The 18,868-nt window shown below is 41.6% G+C and overlaps 1 protein-coding gene across 7 annotated transcripts in view; it reads right to left on the bottom strand.

Moving 5' to 3' along the window:
• The window catches only part of ABCC5 (ATP binding cassette subfamily C member 5), an 85,832-nt gene that overhangs the window by 31,938 nt on the left and 35,026 nt on the right, over nucleotides 1-18,868 (bottom strand). For 3 of the 7 annotated variants that reach the window (XR_006103070.1, XM_042459957.1, XM_042459958.1), the window contains 9 exons: nucleotides 15,597-15,757; nucleotides 15,254-15,409; nucleotides 14,894-15,041; nucleotides 10,340-10,573; nucleotides 9,280-9,453; nucleotides 6,825-6,972; nucleotides 5,035-5,183; nucleotides 3,977-4,084; nucleotides 1,771-2,121 (listed from right to left, as the gene is read on the bottom strand). Coding sequence is in view for 6 of the 7 variants with exons in the window: in XM_042459957.1 (XP_042315891.1) it covers nucleotides 1,771-2,121; nucleotides 3,977-4,084; nucleotides 5,035-5,183; nucleotides 6,825-6,972; nucleotides 9,280-9,453; nucleotides 10,340-10,573; nucleotides 14,894-15,041; nucleotides 15,254-15,409; nucleotides 15,597-15,757 (1,629 nt within the window). In the remaining variant the exon portion in view is untranslated. Of the gene's footprint in view, nucleotides 1-1,770; nucleotides 2,240-3,976; nucleotides 4,085-5,034; nucleotides 5,184-6,824; nucleotides 6,973-9,279; nucleotides 9,454-10,339; nucleotides 10,574-11,007; nucleotides 14,811-14,893; nucleotides 15,042-15,253; nucleotides 15,410-15,596; nucleotides 15,758-18,868 lie in introns of those variants that run through there. The other 4 variants (XM_042459961.1, XM_042459959.1, XM_042459960.1 and 1 more) reach the window with 4 other exon arrangements.

An 18,868-nucleotide genomic window follows, 5' to 3' on the forward strand; every position in this document is an offset into this window, starting at 1 on the left:
TCCTTACCTTCCCCTGAGGCTGAGAGAGTGTAAATTTCTTCAGGAGGGTTTGCCATGGCCATCCGCTGAGGAGGCTGAGAGAGTGTGACTTGCCTAAGGTCCTGTTGTTGTGTGCCTTCAAGCCATTTAGATTTATGGCAACCTTATGGCAAACCTACCATGGGTGTTTCTTGGGAAGATTTATTCAGAGCGGGTTTGCCATTGCCTTCCTCTGAGGTTGAGAGAGTGTGACTCGCTCAAGGTCACCCAGTGGGTTTCATGGCTGAATGGGGAATCAAACTCTGGTCTCCACAGTCATAGTCCAACACCAAAACCACTACGTCGCACTGGCTCTCTCTCTATATGAATAATCTTTTTTTTAAAAGAGTATTTTTCCTAAAGTAATTTGGTTTAAACCAACCTGATTTAACCCAGACAACCCTGAGTAGAAACGAGAACTATTAGACTATGTCAGATTGCACAGCTGGGAGGTATGGAGAAGTCATACTACCTATGTTTAGAACTAGCCCCCAGTGTTAAATACTTTTAGGTTCAGGCTAGCTACATTAGACTCACGCAACCCGCTGTCAAAGCCGTCTACACTTGAATTGCAAAATATCAGGTTCTAAAAAAAGGAAAGTGGTTCCAGATTAACAGTGGAAATCTATGTGTTCTTAATTATGAAGCAAATGTGACTGAACTAGATCAAATGTACCCTCAAAGAAGTGTGCCTAGGAGCGCAGCCAGCACTATTAAAAAGGAGGCACTTCTCTTCCTTCTACATAAAATACACCAGTGTCTCTTGCAAGACACATCAATGTTTCCTGGAAGGCTGCCATGTGTCCACTGCATGCTTCTTTGCATCTCTTGGCCAAAGTTAAAAACAACCCTCATTATAAGATGCCTTGAGTCCCATTATTAGGGAATAGGCAGGCTGTACTTTATATACTCAACTAAAGTTCACCTCAGGCCAAAGTTATGGAGTTTGATAGGACCCATGGATAAGTTGAGTGTAAAATGGAGGGGCATATGATAAAAGATGTAAAGGATGAAGCACAGAAAACAATGCCAAAATACTTACAAAACTCTGGCAGGCATAACTGTTTGTGCTCACCCTAAAGGCTAGATGGATGAGAGAGTAAAGGGGGTTGGTGTTTCTTTTAGGTAGAGGGATTAATCTCTCACCTGATGGTTCCTTTTTTGATCAAAGTTAAAGCACAGTACTTATATTGACCTGTGGATAAGTCAATCCAGGTTTTTTGGGTCAATTCTTTGACTAAAATTTCTAGACTTATCCATGTGGTCCCTCCACATTTGCTAGGATTGGAATGAAGGACCCCTGTGAATGTGGAACAACCACAAATAAAAAACACTATTCTTTTTACCTGAGAGAAGACCTCTCTAGGAATCTCCAGGTTCTCCAGGGCAACTCTGTGGTCAACATCTGCCAAAAATTCATCATAGAATCATGCTGGAGGGCCTACAAATGCCTAGAGAAGTGTTTTCTCTAGGAACTTCTAGGTTCCCCAGCACAACTCTATTGTCAGCTTCTGACAAAGTTGCCCTGGAGGACCTAGAGATTCCTACAGTGAATGTATTTATGAAAACCGCCAATAATCAAATACACAAAAGTCAAAGCTGCAATTGTGGAGAGCCAACTGTATACAGTAAATGACTGAACAACAACAATAACCCTAATCTTCAGTTATTCCATACAACTTCAAGGTGAGACACAATATCCTGTCTTTCTAGGATCGATCTAAGCAAAAGGAGAGTGATGTATCTCCTTACCTTCTCGATTTCAAGGTCGACATTGTACAGAGCCCTCTGAAGGCGGACACCTGGTAGCTGGACCTGTTTGTTCTCTTCTTCAGGACTTGGGGGGTCATCGCTGTCCACTAAGAGGTGGCCCTTCTGCTCGGCGAGCACCGCCTGCTGTCCCTCGTGCTGCTGCCGCTTCATCTTCTCTTTCTTGCTCTTGGCCGCCTTGTCTTTTTTCATTTTAGGGGTCATCTTGGGTGAGCTCTGGACACTAGCATGGGAGGATTCCCATGCCAAGGTGGCATTTTTCACCTCTATGGCTGTGTGAGGATTGGCTGGTTTTTTCTTTACCATATGAACCTCTTCCATTAGAAACAAACTCTGATAGGAGTTGTGAGAGAGGTGCAAAGATGAGACACCAGGTCAAGACTGAGGGGGGGACACAAGCCTACGCCACACGCACGCAGCAAAACACATCAGGCTATATAGTGGGAGGAAGCTGAAGAGCAAAACGTAGCTCATTAGTGAAAACTAACTCCAGGTCCATCCAAGGGCCTGGTTAGCCATGAATGTGGTGGTTCTCAGATAGAGAGACTGCTGCAGAGCTACTGTATAGACGCTGGACACTGGTTTGCACATAAAATATGGTTACTGCTATTCCTGTTTACCTCACCTTCCTTGCACTGCAGTGTCTGGAGGGTGATATTAGGCAAGGTGAGGAAGCAGAGGAAAAATCTGCTCATCAGAAATATCGCAGGGCTCAAAAGGATGGAATTACTTCTTAGCAACTCATTGATTAAAAAAAAAGGCTAAATCTAGTTGCCTAGGAATCTGACAATTTTGACATCAAGACTGGAGTCAGGACAGCCCTGTCTAAAACACAGAGGCTCTATATCATGTTTTCCACCACATCCATCTATTCAAAAACATTTTAAGAAGGTACTGCAATGTCTGTCAAACAGTTTGCAAAGAAAAACTAAAGACAGAATAGTTGCCATTTTTTAGGTTAAAACAATACAAAGAAGCTCTTTCCTTATTGACTCCCAACAAAAGAAACCATTAGGGGAAGTGCACTGAAATTCTGCTCAAATGAGCGAGTGACAAGCCCTTACTCATGAGATAACACCACTGGGTCTCCCAGAATTACCTATCTTTTTCTTTTAATGCCTTAAACATTTTAAAAAGACTCCTCTGCTCTCCTAAATGGTTTGTCATATTGAGGAGGGCACTAACTTGTTTGCTGCTGCTCCAGAGACTAGGATCCAGAGCAATGGATGCAAGCTCCAGGAAAAGGGATTCCACCTCAACATTAGGAGGAACTTTCTGACAATAAGGGCTGTTCGATAGTGGAACACACTGTGGTGGAGTCTCCTTCTTTGGAGGTGTTTACACAGAGGCTGGATGGCCATCTGTCAATGGGGATGCTTTGATTGAGAGTTCCTGCATGGCAGAAGAGGGTTGGACTGGATCAGGGCCATTCTTGGGGTCTCTTCCAACTCTAGGATTCTATGAGCTCAAATGGCCTAAATAAATGGTTTGTCTGCAGAACCCCTGCATGCTCAAGTGGCAGAGGCTTTAAATCATGTCTGTTTATTCTTTAAAATACAGATCAATTTTCTTTCACCCTCAAGCAGTTTTGAATGGGTTATTCTGATACTAACATATTTCCCAAAGGGGAAAAACAGCTAGGCATTAGCTAGTCCAGGAATTATAAGAAATAGGACACAAATACCCAGAAGCCCAGAGAAAAAAATAGAAAGGGAACATCAGTATACAGCTGCTTTCCTGGCTGTGATCTAAAAAGCACTCTCAACTTACATGGGAAAATGAACATTACCCAGAAATGAGCATTAGCCAGAATCTTCTACAACTCCCAGGGAGCAGGCAAGCTAATATATGTTCTTAGAAGACTGGAAGGGCCATGTATCTGTTTTAGTCTGGCAACAAGAGAACTGCACATGTATGTGTCATACACTATCCAATTTTCAAGCTCTGCAGGTTTATGCTCAAGTGCTCTAAAATCTTGGAAGATAATTCTACTGTACTTAAGGTGGGTAACACTATATTATACCCCAATGGCTAAATTTGCAAAGTTCAAGGTAACCGGTCTAGACTGCACTGGTCTTGCTATGAAATGAGTTTAGAAAGTAGTGGGAGACTTAGCAAATACCTATCTCAGAAACTACCCTACTGTCAAATGCCACAATAATAAACCATAGTAAGATAACTTACTCACCTTAAATCTATCAACTGCCACAGATGCTTCAGACAGAGACTTCACAGAAAAAGGTGTGACTTTCAGAGCAAAAGTCATTGAATTGAACACAGTAACCACTGTAAAAGCCTGAAACACAGTGAAAGATGTTTGACTGCAACATATACATTAGCTTCGAATATATAGAAGAATTAAAAACCAATTAGGATGTAAAAGCAAAAATTTTCTTTCTGGTCAGATCCTGGGGACTTCATGCAGAGCAGCAAGAAGAGAAGAGTGAAACGTTTTTGTTCCAGAAGGTTCTAGCTTGGGCAGTGGCAGGAGGGCAGATCCAGGAGCAAGTACCTAGGTCCTTTTGTTGCTGCTCACCTTTACAATTTCGCTGCTCCGTGAAAAATAATAATAAAGGAGAGAAATCATAGTTGCATTCACTCCATCCTTACAATAATTTGGGATCACTTTTAAATGGACCATTAAGATTTTCAGAACACATGCATGCCGCAGTGTTTTTAAGAAAAGTCAGCTTATTCCCTTTCAATGTAAGAATCAAACAGCAGGGATTGAAAACTGGAGATTCAAGAAGTTACTGAATTAGATTTTTCACTAGCAAAATTTGAGTCGTCATTGCTTCTTGCCTTCAAACATTATACTGCAGCAAGAAAATTCCTTAAGGCAAAAATATATACCCTTTATTTTGAAGTGCAATAGACATTATGATCTGGATACAGCTCAGAAAATGAAAATGGCAAGCAACAGCCTACTGTGTGGCCTCTGCAAAGGCAGGAAGACAATTGCTTTTCTCAATACCTATCAGAATCTGAGAAACAAAAGACCACCACCACGTCTGTCACTGTTTATCACAGAAGATTCAGCTCATGCAGAGTTCATTATCAGCTTTCAAATCTATGCTATAGACTTCCAGCCATTAACTAGACACAACACCCCCCCCAGCTCTTCTCATGGCAGAGGAAAATAATGTGCAGGTGTATGCTGGACCATTTTAGAAAAAGTTAAAAGAACTACAGGCTTTCTTTTCTCATTATCGGAAATCAATACAACCTGTCTCCATTAAGAGTTACCTGGGCTGCTGTGAGGTCATAGCCAAGGATCATATGGACAGAGAATGTAACCACGCTGGCGATAACCACCACTATTGGTGCCACTCCTACAGTGATGCTCTGGAAGTATCCAGCACGTTCCAAGATTTTGCGTTCCTCCTCTCTAATTTCTGGAAATACAGAGTACACATGAGACTCTAAGCAGCACATTTATGGAACTCTCCACAATTATTACAACTTCATCATTTACTGTATGACAGATAAGCTCAGAAACTACAACTTACAGAACAACATCTTCTGGGGTTTGTTTGGTTCAGGACACCCCCATCCCAACCCCATGGATACCAAAATCCATGGATGCTCAAGTCCCATTACACACTGTTGCCTAGTAAAATGATGTCCCTTGTATATCCATATTATTTATGTCAACAACAACAACAATAATAATAAATATTTATTTATATCCCGCCTCTTCCGCTTTGAGGATCGAGGCGGGTAACAGCAGAGTTAATACAGTATACAACAATAAAAACAACAGGCCCCACAAGACCCCGGCCCAACCCTCCTTCCCAACTATAAAATTAAACAGTAAAACATGGTTAAAAAGTACATAGCAATACATCAAAATTAAAAACAAACAAACCGCAAATAAGAAAAATAAGAAAAGGAGGGGGATTCGAGTGGTTCTGGAGATTATCAATCGGGGAAGGTCTGCCGGAAGAGAAAGGTTTTTGTCCCCCTTTTAAAAGCCTCAAGAGAAGATAATTGGCGAATCTCTTCTGGAGGTCATTCCAAGTTTTTGGGGTGGTGACAGAGAAGGACCTCCGGGAATTTCACTGCCAGTTTGGTCTTTCTAGATTGAGGTTCTTCCCGGAGGATCGGAGTGTATGGGAGGATTGTATGGGAGGAGGCGTTCCTTCAAGGAGACTGGACCCAGGCCATGTAGGGCTTGATAGGTGATAGCCAACACCTTGTACTATGTCCGGAAGCTAATAGGCAGCCAATGTTGGGATTTTAAAATAGGTGTAACATGGATTTTCTGGCGACCAGTCTGGCTGCCATGTTTTGTATCAACTGGAGCTTCCGGACATGGCACAAAGGTTGCCCAATGTAGAGCACATTGCAGAAATCAAGGCAAGAGGTTACTAGAGCATGTACAACTGTTTCTAGGTCCCGCTGCTCCAGGGAGGGGCGCAACTGGCGCATCAGCCGAAGCTGATAACAGGCACTCCTGGCTGTCACATCAATCTGAGAAGACAGTTGAAGCGACAAATCCAGGAGCACCCCCAAGCTGCGGATGCAGTCTTTCAGGGGAAGTGTGACCCCATCTAGAACTGGCGAACTTATCTCCATACCCGGATTGGGGTTACCTATCATGAGTACCTCCGTTTTATTTGGATTCAGCTTGAGTCTATTTTCCCTCATTCAATCCATTACCGGCTTCATGCAGTCATTGAGAGGGGAGATGCCCTCCTTGGTCACTGAAGCAGCCCAAGACATAGAGAAATAAATTTGGGTATCACCAGCGTACTGATGACACTCCGCCCCATGTTATCAGAACAAAGAATAAGATTTCATTTTACAGTTTAAAACCAGTAATACTGTAGTGAGTCACATTAAGATAAGCACTCCCAAGCCACAAAACTGCCCAGGCTCCTTCACCTTAAGATCAGCCATGCAAGGGCACTAAGATTTAAAAAGTGAGGTAATTTCCCATTTTATATTCAGGATGAGCTGAAAAACAATGCTGACATTGTGCAAAGAGATAATAGTACCTGTATCGGGCAATGGGAAAGAAAACTGACACTCACTTTGAACATTTTGAGAGAAGGCTTTGACCCAGGCGTACATTTTAATGAACTTAATGTAGTTAAGAACTTCATTCATTTTCTGGACACGATCATCAGTGACAGCTACACACTTTCTCCTAAAATAAGCTGTGAGGCGGGATGCAAACATCTGAAACAAAAAGAGGCATCACAAATGCTGGTACAGACTATTTCATACCTAAGGCTAGAGTTCCCTAGGTCATATTTTTCATATGATTGTGACATTCAGAGTGCTTGTGTGTTGTTTATTGCAATGAATTGGTTAATGTTTTGCCCAATCAATTTGTGAGAAACTAGCCTACTTCTATCTTCCAATGTTTTAAGCCAATGAATGAGATCTCAGAAATGAATGGCACAGCTAACTGCCTGCTATAAAATTATCCCCCTTTTTATGTTTTTTTGGGGGAGTGGGGGGAGTCTCTTCCCTGGTACAAAAGAGCTCCTACTCCATTAAAAAAGCAATTCAGAAATACAAGTTTATAGTGAAGCTGTGATAAAGCACTAGTGTGTAAAGGCAAAAAGAAATAAGAATTCATCTTTTTTAAGTCAGATTTTTTTCCCGTGAGTTTGTAAACATGTCAGAAAGTTATCCAGACGAAGCATGTAGATGAAATTAATTCATATTATACCCATATGGCCAGAGACAAGGGTGGAGGCATAAGAGCTGTATGTGAAAGCCACTCTGCCTGCCACTTTGTCCAGTCACTTGTTGAGGTTTTTCTTCAGGGAAATGTTGTGGCCTGGGCACTTTGAGGTCAATTGCAGCAGCAAAGGGTTTTATTAAGCACTAAGGTGAAGTTACTAAGTGTAGAACTCCTGGCAAAGGATTGCTTCTCCCTCAAGGCATGCAATCTGAGACTGTGTGCCATTCTAGCTCCTCAGAAATTAGCACTTTCTCATCTTGTGACAATAAAGAACCCTCTTGTGCACACACCTGAGTCCCATGTGTGCTGTTTGGAGAGAAGAGCCTCAGGGAGATTTATAAACTGAATAGGTTGCCCCATTCCCAATTTGCAATGCTCTTCACATCTTAAATTCTCCCTGGGCCATAGGAATGAATGGAGCAAGGTAAAGAAATTATGGTTCCAAGTGTGATCTATTCGCCATTAAAAAACAGCAGCAAGCTGCCATATGCTTTTCTCTATCTGTTTTAGACATGAAGTCCATGCACTACCCAGTCACTCTATCTACCAGACAAGGCAGAGTAATATTACCAAATCTCTTTTTAATTCTGCAGCCGAGTATAAAAACAAAGATCCAGCTGAATGGAAAGGCTACAAGAATCACTGCTGCTTCCCACTGTGCATGTAATGACTATGGGGACAAAGGGGCTTCTCCTTGGACAGCTAGGTCCTGGCCATTTACTGCCTGAGCAGCAAAAAGATCAAACTGTTTGGGCCAAGGTTGTTGCTGCATACAAATTTATAGGTTACTACGTCATGTCTTCAATTGATTTTCTTTTAAGCACCATTACATTCACATAAAGTTTTATTCAAAAATGCCTTTAGTTCCGGGCAGTCAATTAAAACATGGAGCCCGTACAGACAGGCCAAAATAAGCTGGTTCAGGTCACTTTGGAGGTATGCTGTTTAAATGACACACACATCCTAAGAGGCCAGAAGCTGCGCCAAAGCTGCACTCCAGTCTTTAGAACCAGAGTATGGCTTTGGTGTGGCTTCTGGCCTCTTAGGACGGATGCATCATTTAAACAGCATACAGTGGTACCTTGGGATACGAAATACCCAGGTTACGAATTTTTCGGGATACGAAAAAATCCCATAGGGATTTATTGTTTCGGGTTACGAAAGTTTTTTCGGGTTACGAAAAAACTCCGGCGCTGTTTTAAATGGAGCCGCGGCAGAGCCGCGGCTTTTTCCCCATTAGCGCCTATGGGTTTTCGGCTTACGAAGGCTTTTCGGGTTACGAAAGCGGCCGCGGAACGAATTATTTTCGTAACCCGAGGCACCACTGTACCTCCAAAGTGACCTGAAGCAGATTTATTTTGGCCTGTCTGTATGGGCTCATAGTTAGAAGCTAAAATCAGAGTAATAATCTCGGATTGCACTAACAGTGGTTGCATTTGAGGGTTGAAAAATACTGTAATATTTCAGATGACATGTTGAACTGAAACTGCAAACATACATCGTATACATCACTTATCTACATTTTGTCTAGACACACAGAAACAAACACAGAGTCTCTTGCAATGAGCATCACCAGTTTGCGAGTTTACTCAGCAAGAGCCAGAAAACTGTTCTAACACGCTGATACTAAAAGAGAAGTAAAAGCTGACCAAACCAACATGTAATATTTTCAAATATGAGCAATCTGAGACAAATTTCTGTCCCTGCATTATAGAGGCATATATGCCCACTTTCTGACTACACTGAAGTTTAACTATAAGGTTAGTGGTGTTGGCTTTCAACTATCTACTCACCATTGCTGGGTAGAAGAGGATAAAGATAGCTGACCCCAAGAAGCCTGTTGGTCCCAGAATAATAACATTGTACACCATGCCAAGGATGGCAACGACAGGCCCTCCGGCCAACAAGCTACCGACAGCAGCAGCTTCAAACATTCTCTGTCCATCATTGGAACATACATTTATGAGCTGAAATACATACAATGCAAGTGAAAGATCATCAAGGATAACACAGTAAGACCAGCCATATAATTTACGGACTGTTTTTCAGCACAAAAACATGCAAAACAATATTAACTGAAAGAAAATCATTCACACAGTAATCAATTTTAAAAAACAGTGAAAGGCAGCATTTTTTAAAAAAGATAACTAAGGGCCCAACTAAAATAGCTAAAATAAACCTGCTTCGGGTCACTTTGGAGGTATGCTGTTTAAATGCTGTATGTGTCCTAAGAGGCCAGAAGCCGCACCAAAGCCACACTCCATTCCTAAGGACTGGAGCACAACTTTGGCACAGCATACCGAAATCACATGGCTCCAAAGTGACCCAAAGCACCTTTATTTTGGCCTGTCTGTTCAGGTCCGAACTCTCAGCAGACCACCAAGAAGTTAGGAAAATAGTGGTCCAAAGTCCTCCCAAAAGGGAATTCCACACGGATGCTCCCCCACTTGCCAGTGATAGAGTAAAAACCTGTTTTTCCCCCTTATGAACTTGGCCACTGAATGGTCAAGTTGATAAGGGTAAAAGCAGGGCCTGCTCCTTGATCATTAAGATGAAAGAAAGACCAAAGGCATACTGGAATAAGCCCCAAAGATTTTTAGATTCTTACCACCATCACTTCAGTTGTCCTAAACATCTTCATTATACTTAATGTTAATTACGTATCTTATTAGAAATGGCTTCAGTAGACAGAGATCATGAAGAATCCTACCCACACTCAGGGGGAGAGACTGGATCTAGTTCTGATCTAACGGCAGACAACAATGCTGGTCCCTATTTTCATATATGGTGGTCACCAACTCACTTCTAAGATACCTCTCCTTAAGTTAATAAAAGGATGCGATTTCAGCTTACCTCTCCCATAGATTTCTCCTTGATGTTTTTCAGCTTCAGTATTTTCTTAAAAGCCATGGTAAGGACAGCTCCACGTAGTCTGACCCCCGTGCGGTAATTTAAAGCCCAGGTTAAAGCCAGGGACCAGGAGCGCACTATTTCCGTCATTAAGATGCCAAACACTAACAACAGGCCATACTGCAGGTTGGGCTCCATTTGCTGTGTGTATTCAAGGAGGTGTTTCACAACAAACGCCTAGAGGAAGAAATGCAAACTTGCATGAACACCCCAACATGCCATAGGAACCATTCAATTGTTTTATGTTAAGTTAGAAATAAGAAGCTACTTCATTTCCAGTAAGAAATTTGCATTGCTAATAGGAAGTCTTTAGATAAGCAGGAACTGTAATTGTTATAGAACAACCTGCTGAAACAAAGCAGTAAATCAAATTGAGCAAGTGGCAGGAATAATTTGGAACTCTCCAATTCCTTCTATCGGACTAATGCTCCTTCATATCGTCTAACTTAACATAATCTTAAAGCAATCCATCATCAACATATGCTTTATAATAATCTTGTACTTATGCAAAAAATGAAACATATTAAAAAGATATATTCCTTTACATGACATTAAGACCTTTTTAATTCTTTTTTCAAACGTGCTTATTTGATAAAAAGGAACAAATGTACCTACAGTTGAACTGGGGAAGAGTGTGAGAAGGACATTTTGCAAAACATTCCTGAAAATAAACATCAGCAGTTTAATAGTAAAGAAAAGGACAAGCAGGAAAAAAAGAAAAAGAAGAAGGCGGCACCAGTGATAAAACAAGAAAAACACAACCCTTTCCCCCTAACCCTCGCCCCCCCGGCCTCCCCCCAGCCTTGAAAGACAAAAACAGTTTTACCTCTGGAATCATATTTCAAACACCACCTGCAGAAAGAGAAAAACAGCCCCAAACCGACATATTTCCACCATGTGTCTTGTCTAAAAGCACACAGCAGCATGGTAATAACTCATGTTCATCAGCAATATTAAGTACTAATAAATGGGAAGCAGCATTATGATTTATTATTTTTAAGGCAGTACCATCATCTTAAAATAAGTAACATCTCACAAACACTGTACAAAAAAAGAATGGCACTGGGGAAAACATACAATCTACACGCACAAGGAAAAGTTATACAGCGCCTGAATCCTACATACAGTCTGGCTTCCAACACAAAATCAAGTTCAGCTTCACTTACACAAAAAAAATTAAATGATACAGGAAAAAACCAGGACCAATATTTGTTCCCAACGTCCAAAGAAGAATGAAATTCATAGTCAGGAAGTCTTCTGAGATGAGGTGGGTTCTCACATTTGGCTTAATAGAGCTTTACTACAGGAAAGCTTTCCAGCTGCGCTTTTCCAACAATGAGGCCTATAGATCCTGGAGCTTAAGGTTCTTTAGTCAGAGCTGAGAAGTACTTTTGCCCACCTCAAAAATCTGAAACCAAGGAAGCAGTTTGGGAATGCTTCCAGAGTCCATGGCACGCCCTTGACTAAACCAGGCTTTGCAAATCAGATTTCTGTGCAACACAGGGATGGATGGAAAACAGTAGTACACTGCTTCAAACGCAAAGGTAATACCTGCTAAAGCCCAGCAACCAGCAACAGATTTTTTTTAAAATGAAGGCAGAATGAATGTGTAAATCCCGAGACGGTCAACTCTGAATGCTACAATTGAGAACTCAGTTGTATAAGCATAAGTTCCCCCGTAAGTTTTCACATGTGCATGTTAAGAGCTGAAAGTCCATCGTGTTCCCAAAGTGGCCATTAAAGAAAAAAGAATCCTACATAAGGTTCCAAGGTTATGCTGTGCCAGCTTTCTTCTTCATTAGGTCTGTCCTACATTCTTGGTGGCTGAGGAACAACTGGCTATGCAGCTGGTTTGCTGTTACTTAACAAGAAGGTGTTTTTACTCCTTTTCTAGCATCTGATCCTGTAAAGGCAACGGAGTCACTGGAAGGGTCAACAGCCCTCCCGTCATGAGCCAGAATCCCCCAAAACATGCTGCCAAGCGCCGCCAACCTTTCTTCATCCACCACAGCTCAGGAAGAAAATACTCCATGGGAATATGTGCAGTATCAGCAAGATATTATTTCCTAATTATTCAGAATAACTTTTCTGGCAGAGGGAATGAGCAACGCCAGTGAAAAAGCAACAGATGTTGTTCACTCTTTTTTAAAAAGAGAGAGACTTGAAGAATAGTTTTAGAAATATTTAAAGGGGAAAAGAGAAAACATTTGCAATCCTAACACACTGCTTTTGGTTAAAGCTAAGAAGAGAATACCACATATAACAGCATTTTAAGTTACCAAAACTAGCAGAGGCATGGGAAAATACTGTACTCCTGAGACTATCAAGGGAGTAGTTGCCTGGCTCTTAAGCATTCCCATTAAAGAAATGTCACCTTACCTTTCATCTTGGCGTTGGATTCTGCCCAGCTTGACTGTCTCATTCTGACCGCAGAATACAGCCATCCTGGAAATTCTAAAGAACAGCTTCTGTCATTGGTTCCACTACAGAGAAAGATTCCCCCAAACCACATCCAGCATTGGACAGCACAAAGCAAGCTGTAACTGGAGCGGACCTGGAAGAGTGGGAGGCTTACCTCAAAGGGCTCCCCCATCCAAGCCCCCATTGCCCACCCCACAAGACCCTTGCCAAAAACTAAAGGAGCAGTCAACTGGCACTTCACTGCAAGAAGAACTCAGACTGGTCTTCCAACATGAAAAGCTACTTCTGAGCTACCACACTGCGTGCATATCATCATCCAAGTCCAAATGTATGAATGGCAATAATTCTTTGCACCAAACTGAATGTGCATTTGTTTAGTAGCCACCTCAACAGACAGCTTGCTTTAAAAAAACAAAAAAGTTGAATCTTAAAAGTGCTTAGGAAAATGTGAGATGTCTCAACTACGGTAGATGAAGGGCAAAAATAGATTTGTAAACAATGCCAGAAATAAAATTCAGAAAGCATTTTTAGCAACTATTGAAAACTTGGATATATAAGGAACTTGCAAAAAAAAAACCCAAAAACCACAATACCATACATTTTAGGAACAATGACCACAAAGAATATCAGCAATTGCACTCTGCTATTTCCTACACTTTGTATTCAAACACCGTAAGATGAGAATGGAAGTTTGTAAAAATGTGTGAATTTTACTTATCAACACAAAAGGGCAAAGCAACGATTCTTTCCCCCAGGTGCCACCTCCCACAAAAAGAGGGCTTGGATTTATTTTATTTGAACAAAAGCACTGCTGTTTCAGTGGAGACAGCTATCTAGTTCGAACATAGTCAGGAGGGCAATATTAAATAATGCTTCTTGCATACCAAATGATGCAAATTAAGAGAGTTTTTTATTCTGATTCTGAGATTACTGGACAATGGAGGATACACACATGTTGCACACCCAAATCCAGCACAGACTGCACTCTATTCTGTTCTTTCCTTTCTTGTAGTTTGCAACTAACACTTGAATGGAATTATTCAGACTAAGATGATGACGCTGTAAACCACTCTGCTGCCCACTCTTTATGTCAGGTAAGAGCATCCACAGGGCCCTGTAGTGAAACAATGACAGAAGCTCTTCTTGGGGGAATCTGGTTCTGTTAAAACCTCATTCTCATTGGCAGTCAAAAGTGTATCCAGTTTAACCTTTTGGAAGTCTTTTAATATTTACCACAAGCTATTAACAAAAACATTACCAACCCCCATCTTTTTTTCCAACTTGATAAAGAAATGCAAAAAAACTTTTGCAATTTAAAGATATAGGTGGGACTGAGGAATTTTATTTAAAAGGAGACAAAAGACAAGACTACTTTTAACATTAACCTCAGCTGTACTTACCGAAGCACTGAACCATCCCCGCTTAACAGCACACTGAAATGTGAACTACAAGCAATAACACTGCGCCTACTCCTCAAGGGAAATTTGTAGAGAATAGATTTAGTCAACGTGTCAAAGTGTAAATCTTGCACAGTATGTGCAACAAACAGGCGACAAGAAAATTATGTGAACGGCAAGTACTATATGCTGTGCCTTTGCTACCAAGTAAAAGTGGCAACAATACTCTTCCAATCATGCCACTAGGAGGGTAATCAGACTGTCTTTTCATACAAGCCAGACACTAGTTTTGTAGACTCCTCTGAGTCCTGCTTCCTAGAAATTTTAAAAAGTGATCTACCAGGAGTCTGTTCCATTTCTTGCTGATAGCACCAAAAGAAAGTGACCTATCAAGACCTGCTTTGTTGATAGGTAAGGGCTTTCCACCAGAACTCCTCATCCCACCCACCTTATCCAATCACCTAGTCAAGAAAGAAAACCCCACCAATACGGAGAGAAAACAGTTGGAAATCTTAAGATTCTCACAGCATTCTGGAAAGCCTATTTCCTCTCTGCAAACTGCAAGTCAGGTTTCTAACTAATCAGAATGCTTAGGAGATCATCTGCAACGCATCTGGAACACATTAGAACTAGCTGTGAGGTAGATCCCACTCCTTCGACAAGGGTGGATAGTACTTACTGGTCCACTGAAGCCAGCAAGTTGCGTGACCATCAAGCACACTATGGAAATGATGAGCCTCGTGCGGCAGAAGACCCAGACGACTCTTCGGAGAGAGGCATCATCTGGCCCACATTCATGGAGTTCTTGGTGCCACAACCTTTCTAATCTAAAACAGCACAAAGCAGAATCTAAGACATCTTTCTAACAGGTTAGATAGATTAAATTTTGTGTTAAAATTAGCTTTCTAAAAAACATTACTCCACTACTGCAGAAGTCATTAACAGGATGCCAGGCAATATTTTACAGTAGATGCCATCACCAAGAGTTGGCTGTGTTTGGGCAAGAAATCTCTGTATAGCCAACATAAGAAATCCCTACCTTCTACAGTTAACTTCTGAAGACTCCTGTACTGACAAAGGCCACACATCTTCCGTCAGGAGTTCTCCTTTTTTGTAAGCTAATTGTGCCAGGGGAGTGAGCCAAGAGAAACTCATATAGGAGAAAAGTCCAGCATTATCAATTGAGTGTGGATACCTATAAAAAGAGATGGCAACAGGTTATAACCAACAACAGTATCCTTAAATAAAACTACTTTGCAATTTTATTAGCAAGCATAATGTGAAGTAAAGGTTCAGTTTTTCCAGCATGCATGCTTCTATCGCATCTGGATACTCCTATTTTTAAGTCTGTTACATCTGTAATTTATTAACATGAATCTTACTTGGAAGTAGTCCGGATAGGTTTCATCAAGTTCCAGCCATAGTGATATTTCCCTTTGTGATGGCTTTCATCCAATGCTCTCAAGTGAGAACTTGTCAAGCCATCTAATGAAAGCCCTTCTGCCCGAGCAGCTGTTTCCAATGGATCCTGGCATTCCACAATCTTGAAAAGAGAAGGGGGGAAAAAGAGAAAACATTTAATATTGTTTGGCCTTAAAAACCATTATTTCATTCTCAGATTAAGAGCCATAGTTGAATGGTAGAGCAAAAGGTCCCAGGCTCGATCTCTGGGCTCAACTCATAAGCCTGGAAAAGACTCCTGCCTAAGACAGTACTAACCAGTGCAGATAGTACTGAGTAACACGGACCATGGATCATATGGTTCCATATAACAAGGTGGCCCTTTGCTAGTGGGAAAGGCACTAGATTTGTCTTGCTTTCGTCTTCTGACAGGATATCTGAGAGCTGTCACATAGCACTACTTTCTGAAAGAAATGCTCTAGAAATCACAAATAGTTATCACTTATATTCTACGCCATGTTAAACAACTCACTTTTTTACATCCAGAGAGTGAGGGAGGATCCAAGTCATGATACACGAATACTATTAGAGCACTATAGACAAAGGATTTTATCATACCACCTTTGAGACTGAAATGTGTAACAAGAGTTTTCACAGACTGAGGGGCTGAGCAGATGGGCCAAATAAAGTGGTTTCCAACTGCTTAAAGGTGGGGCATTTAGATGACACACCCTTCCAAAGTGGGAAGAAACTGCACCAAAGCCACAATGGTTGCAGGTTACAGGAAGAGAGTCCAGCTCAACATTAGGAGGAAGCTCCTGACCATAAGAAACATTTGACAATGGAACACACTCCCTCGGAGATTTTTGTGGAGTCTCCTTATTTGGATGTCTTTAAACAGAAGCTGGACGGCCAACTGTCAGGTATGTTTTGATTGTTAGTTCCTGCATGGCAGAAGGGGGTTGGACTGGATGGCCCTTGGGGGTCTCTTCCAACTCTAGGATTCTACTATGTTATCAGTGCATCTTCCACATTCATTGGGGTTAGGAGCACAGGACCCCCAGGAAAGTGAAAAAATACAAATAAAAAAGCCCTTTTTTTTTAACCTGACAGTCCTCCATGGCAACTCTTTGGTCAACATCTGCTGGAAGCTCTGGAGGACCTACAAATGCCTATAGCAGGGTTTCCTCTAGGAATCTCTAGATCCTCCAGCATGACTTTTGGCAGAAATTGGCCACAGAGTTCCATTGGAGGATATAATAATAATAATAATAATAATAATAATAATAATAATAATAATAATAATAATAATAATAATAGGATTTATTTATATACCGCCCAATCACTGGGAATCCGGGCGGTTTACAACAGAAGGGATAATAGACGGTTCCCTGCCCTCAGGCTTACAATCTAAAAGACACAACACAAAAGGAGAAAGGAATGGTGGTGGTGGGGAGGGGGGGATCAGGTCCAGCATTCTCCTCTCCCTCTGAGGTCTGGACCAAGGCAGGTGGACCGGAGGGAGGGCTCTTCTTCTTCCAGGCTAGCCCTGATGGAGCTGGGCCTGCCTGGTCAACTCCCTCATAGGCCGGAAGATGACAGTTATGGAGGGTGGAGTCTCTTCTTCCAGGATAGCCCTGATGGAGCTGGGCCTGCCTATTCTCCCTCTGTAAGACCATCCTGTTCAGGGCAGCGTTCCCAGGCATTGCATAATTGTCACTTGCTATTTGATGTTCTTTTGTTGTCTGTTTTATTGAATCATTTCCTGTATTGCTATGTATTTTATATGTATTATCCTACTAGAGAGGCCCCTTCCCCTCCACCTCTCCCTTCTTCTGTGTCGTGTCTTTTTAGATTGTAAGCCTGAGGGCAGGGAACTGTCCAATTAAAAAGATTGTATGTACAGCGCTGTGTAAATTTACAGCACTTTATAAATAAAGGTTAATAATAATAATAATAATAATAATGTAAGAGATTCCTAGAGAGGACATATTAGTCAAATCATGAATAATCAAATACGCAAAAGTCAAAGCCACAAATGTGAAGAGCCAACTGTATAACCTTCATGACTTTGGAGCCCTACGTGGATTGTGTCCTTATTTCCCTATATTAGCCAGCCCAAGTTTTAAGATCTTCAGGGGAGGGCTTTCTTTCAGGACCATCACTATCACAGGCACATTTGGTGAGCTCACAGGAGATATAATGCAGCTGCTCCCAGTCTGAAGAACTCCTTTCCACAAGAGTCTTTCTATGGGAGCCCAGCCTAGCCTCCCCCTTTTCTTATCTTCTGTCCAGTTGGAAGCCTTTTTGCAGCATTGGCATTGGGAGGATCGTGAAGGAAGGCTGGAGAAAGCAGATCTTCAGTGTTGGGTTGCAGCAGTGTGCCTGCAGTAAATAGTGCAATGAAGCTTGACCTGGAAAAGGATGGCCATCTGTCGGGGATGCTTTGATTGTGATTTCCTGCATGGCAGGGGGTTGGACTGGATGGCCCTTGCGGTCTCTTCCAACTCTACGATTTTATGACTCTATGATTCTAGGTGATCCTACTGTACAACGGGCAACCACTGCCTCCAGAATCCCTTACTAAGCATGTGTGAAGAGCAAAACAGGGGCGGGGAAGGTAAAGAAACTAACCTGCCTCACCTGCTACCTTGGAACAATGATAAAGAGCATAGATCTAGACATTTTGCCACAAAAACGGAGGCATAAAAGCAAAGTGTAGACTGATTAAAGTAAACAATTGTGCTGAAATGAATTTTGGAAGAAGCCTACAGGTCATCTGTAGAAGATTCAAAATGCTGTTTTGTTTTGTTTTGTTTTGTTTTGTTTTACTTATGCAAGGCTTACCTGAACTGGTTGCTTCATTTCAGATGTGCATAATGTTAGTTCTGAATTTTTAAAAAAATTCTGAAAATGTTGGAACTGCTTTTCATTTCTACAGTATTGGAACTTACCCCCATCCTTTCCATGTTATTTTTGCCTCTAGTACCAAAGTTTGTTAAAGAAGTAATGCCCAGGGACACATCAACTTCATTAATTGAGGTACACCTGCAGTCTACATCTACTAACATTCTACGTCCACCATTTATTAGCCAGGCTCAAGTGCTGTTAGGTCTCCCCAAAATAAAGATTTGTTTCAAGGAAGGTCCAAACACCCAGAGCCAGGCCATAGGTCTGCAGCACTTAGATGTGTCAGTTTTCCCATCCAAGGTTGGATATTATAAAGGAACTGACTGAGGCATCAGAACAGTCA

The sequence above is a fragment of the Sceloporus undulatus genome, chromosome 3 (assembly GCF_019175285.1).
Source record: "Sceloporus undulatus isolate JIND9_A2432 ecotype Alabama chromosome 3, SceUnd_v1.1, whole genome shotgun sequence".
Classification (NCBI taxonomy): Eukaryota; Metazoa; Chordata; class Lepidosauria; order Squamata; family Phrynosomatidae; genus Sceloporus; species Sceloporus undulatus.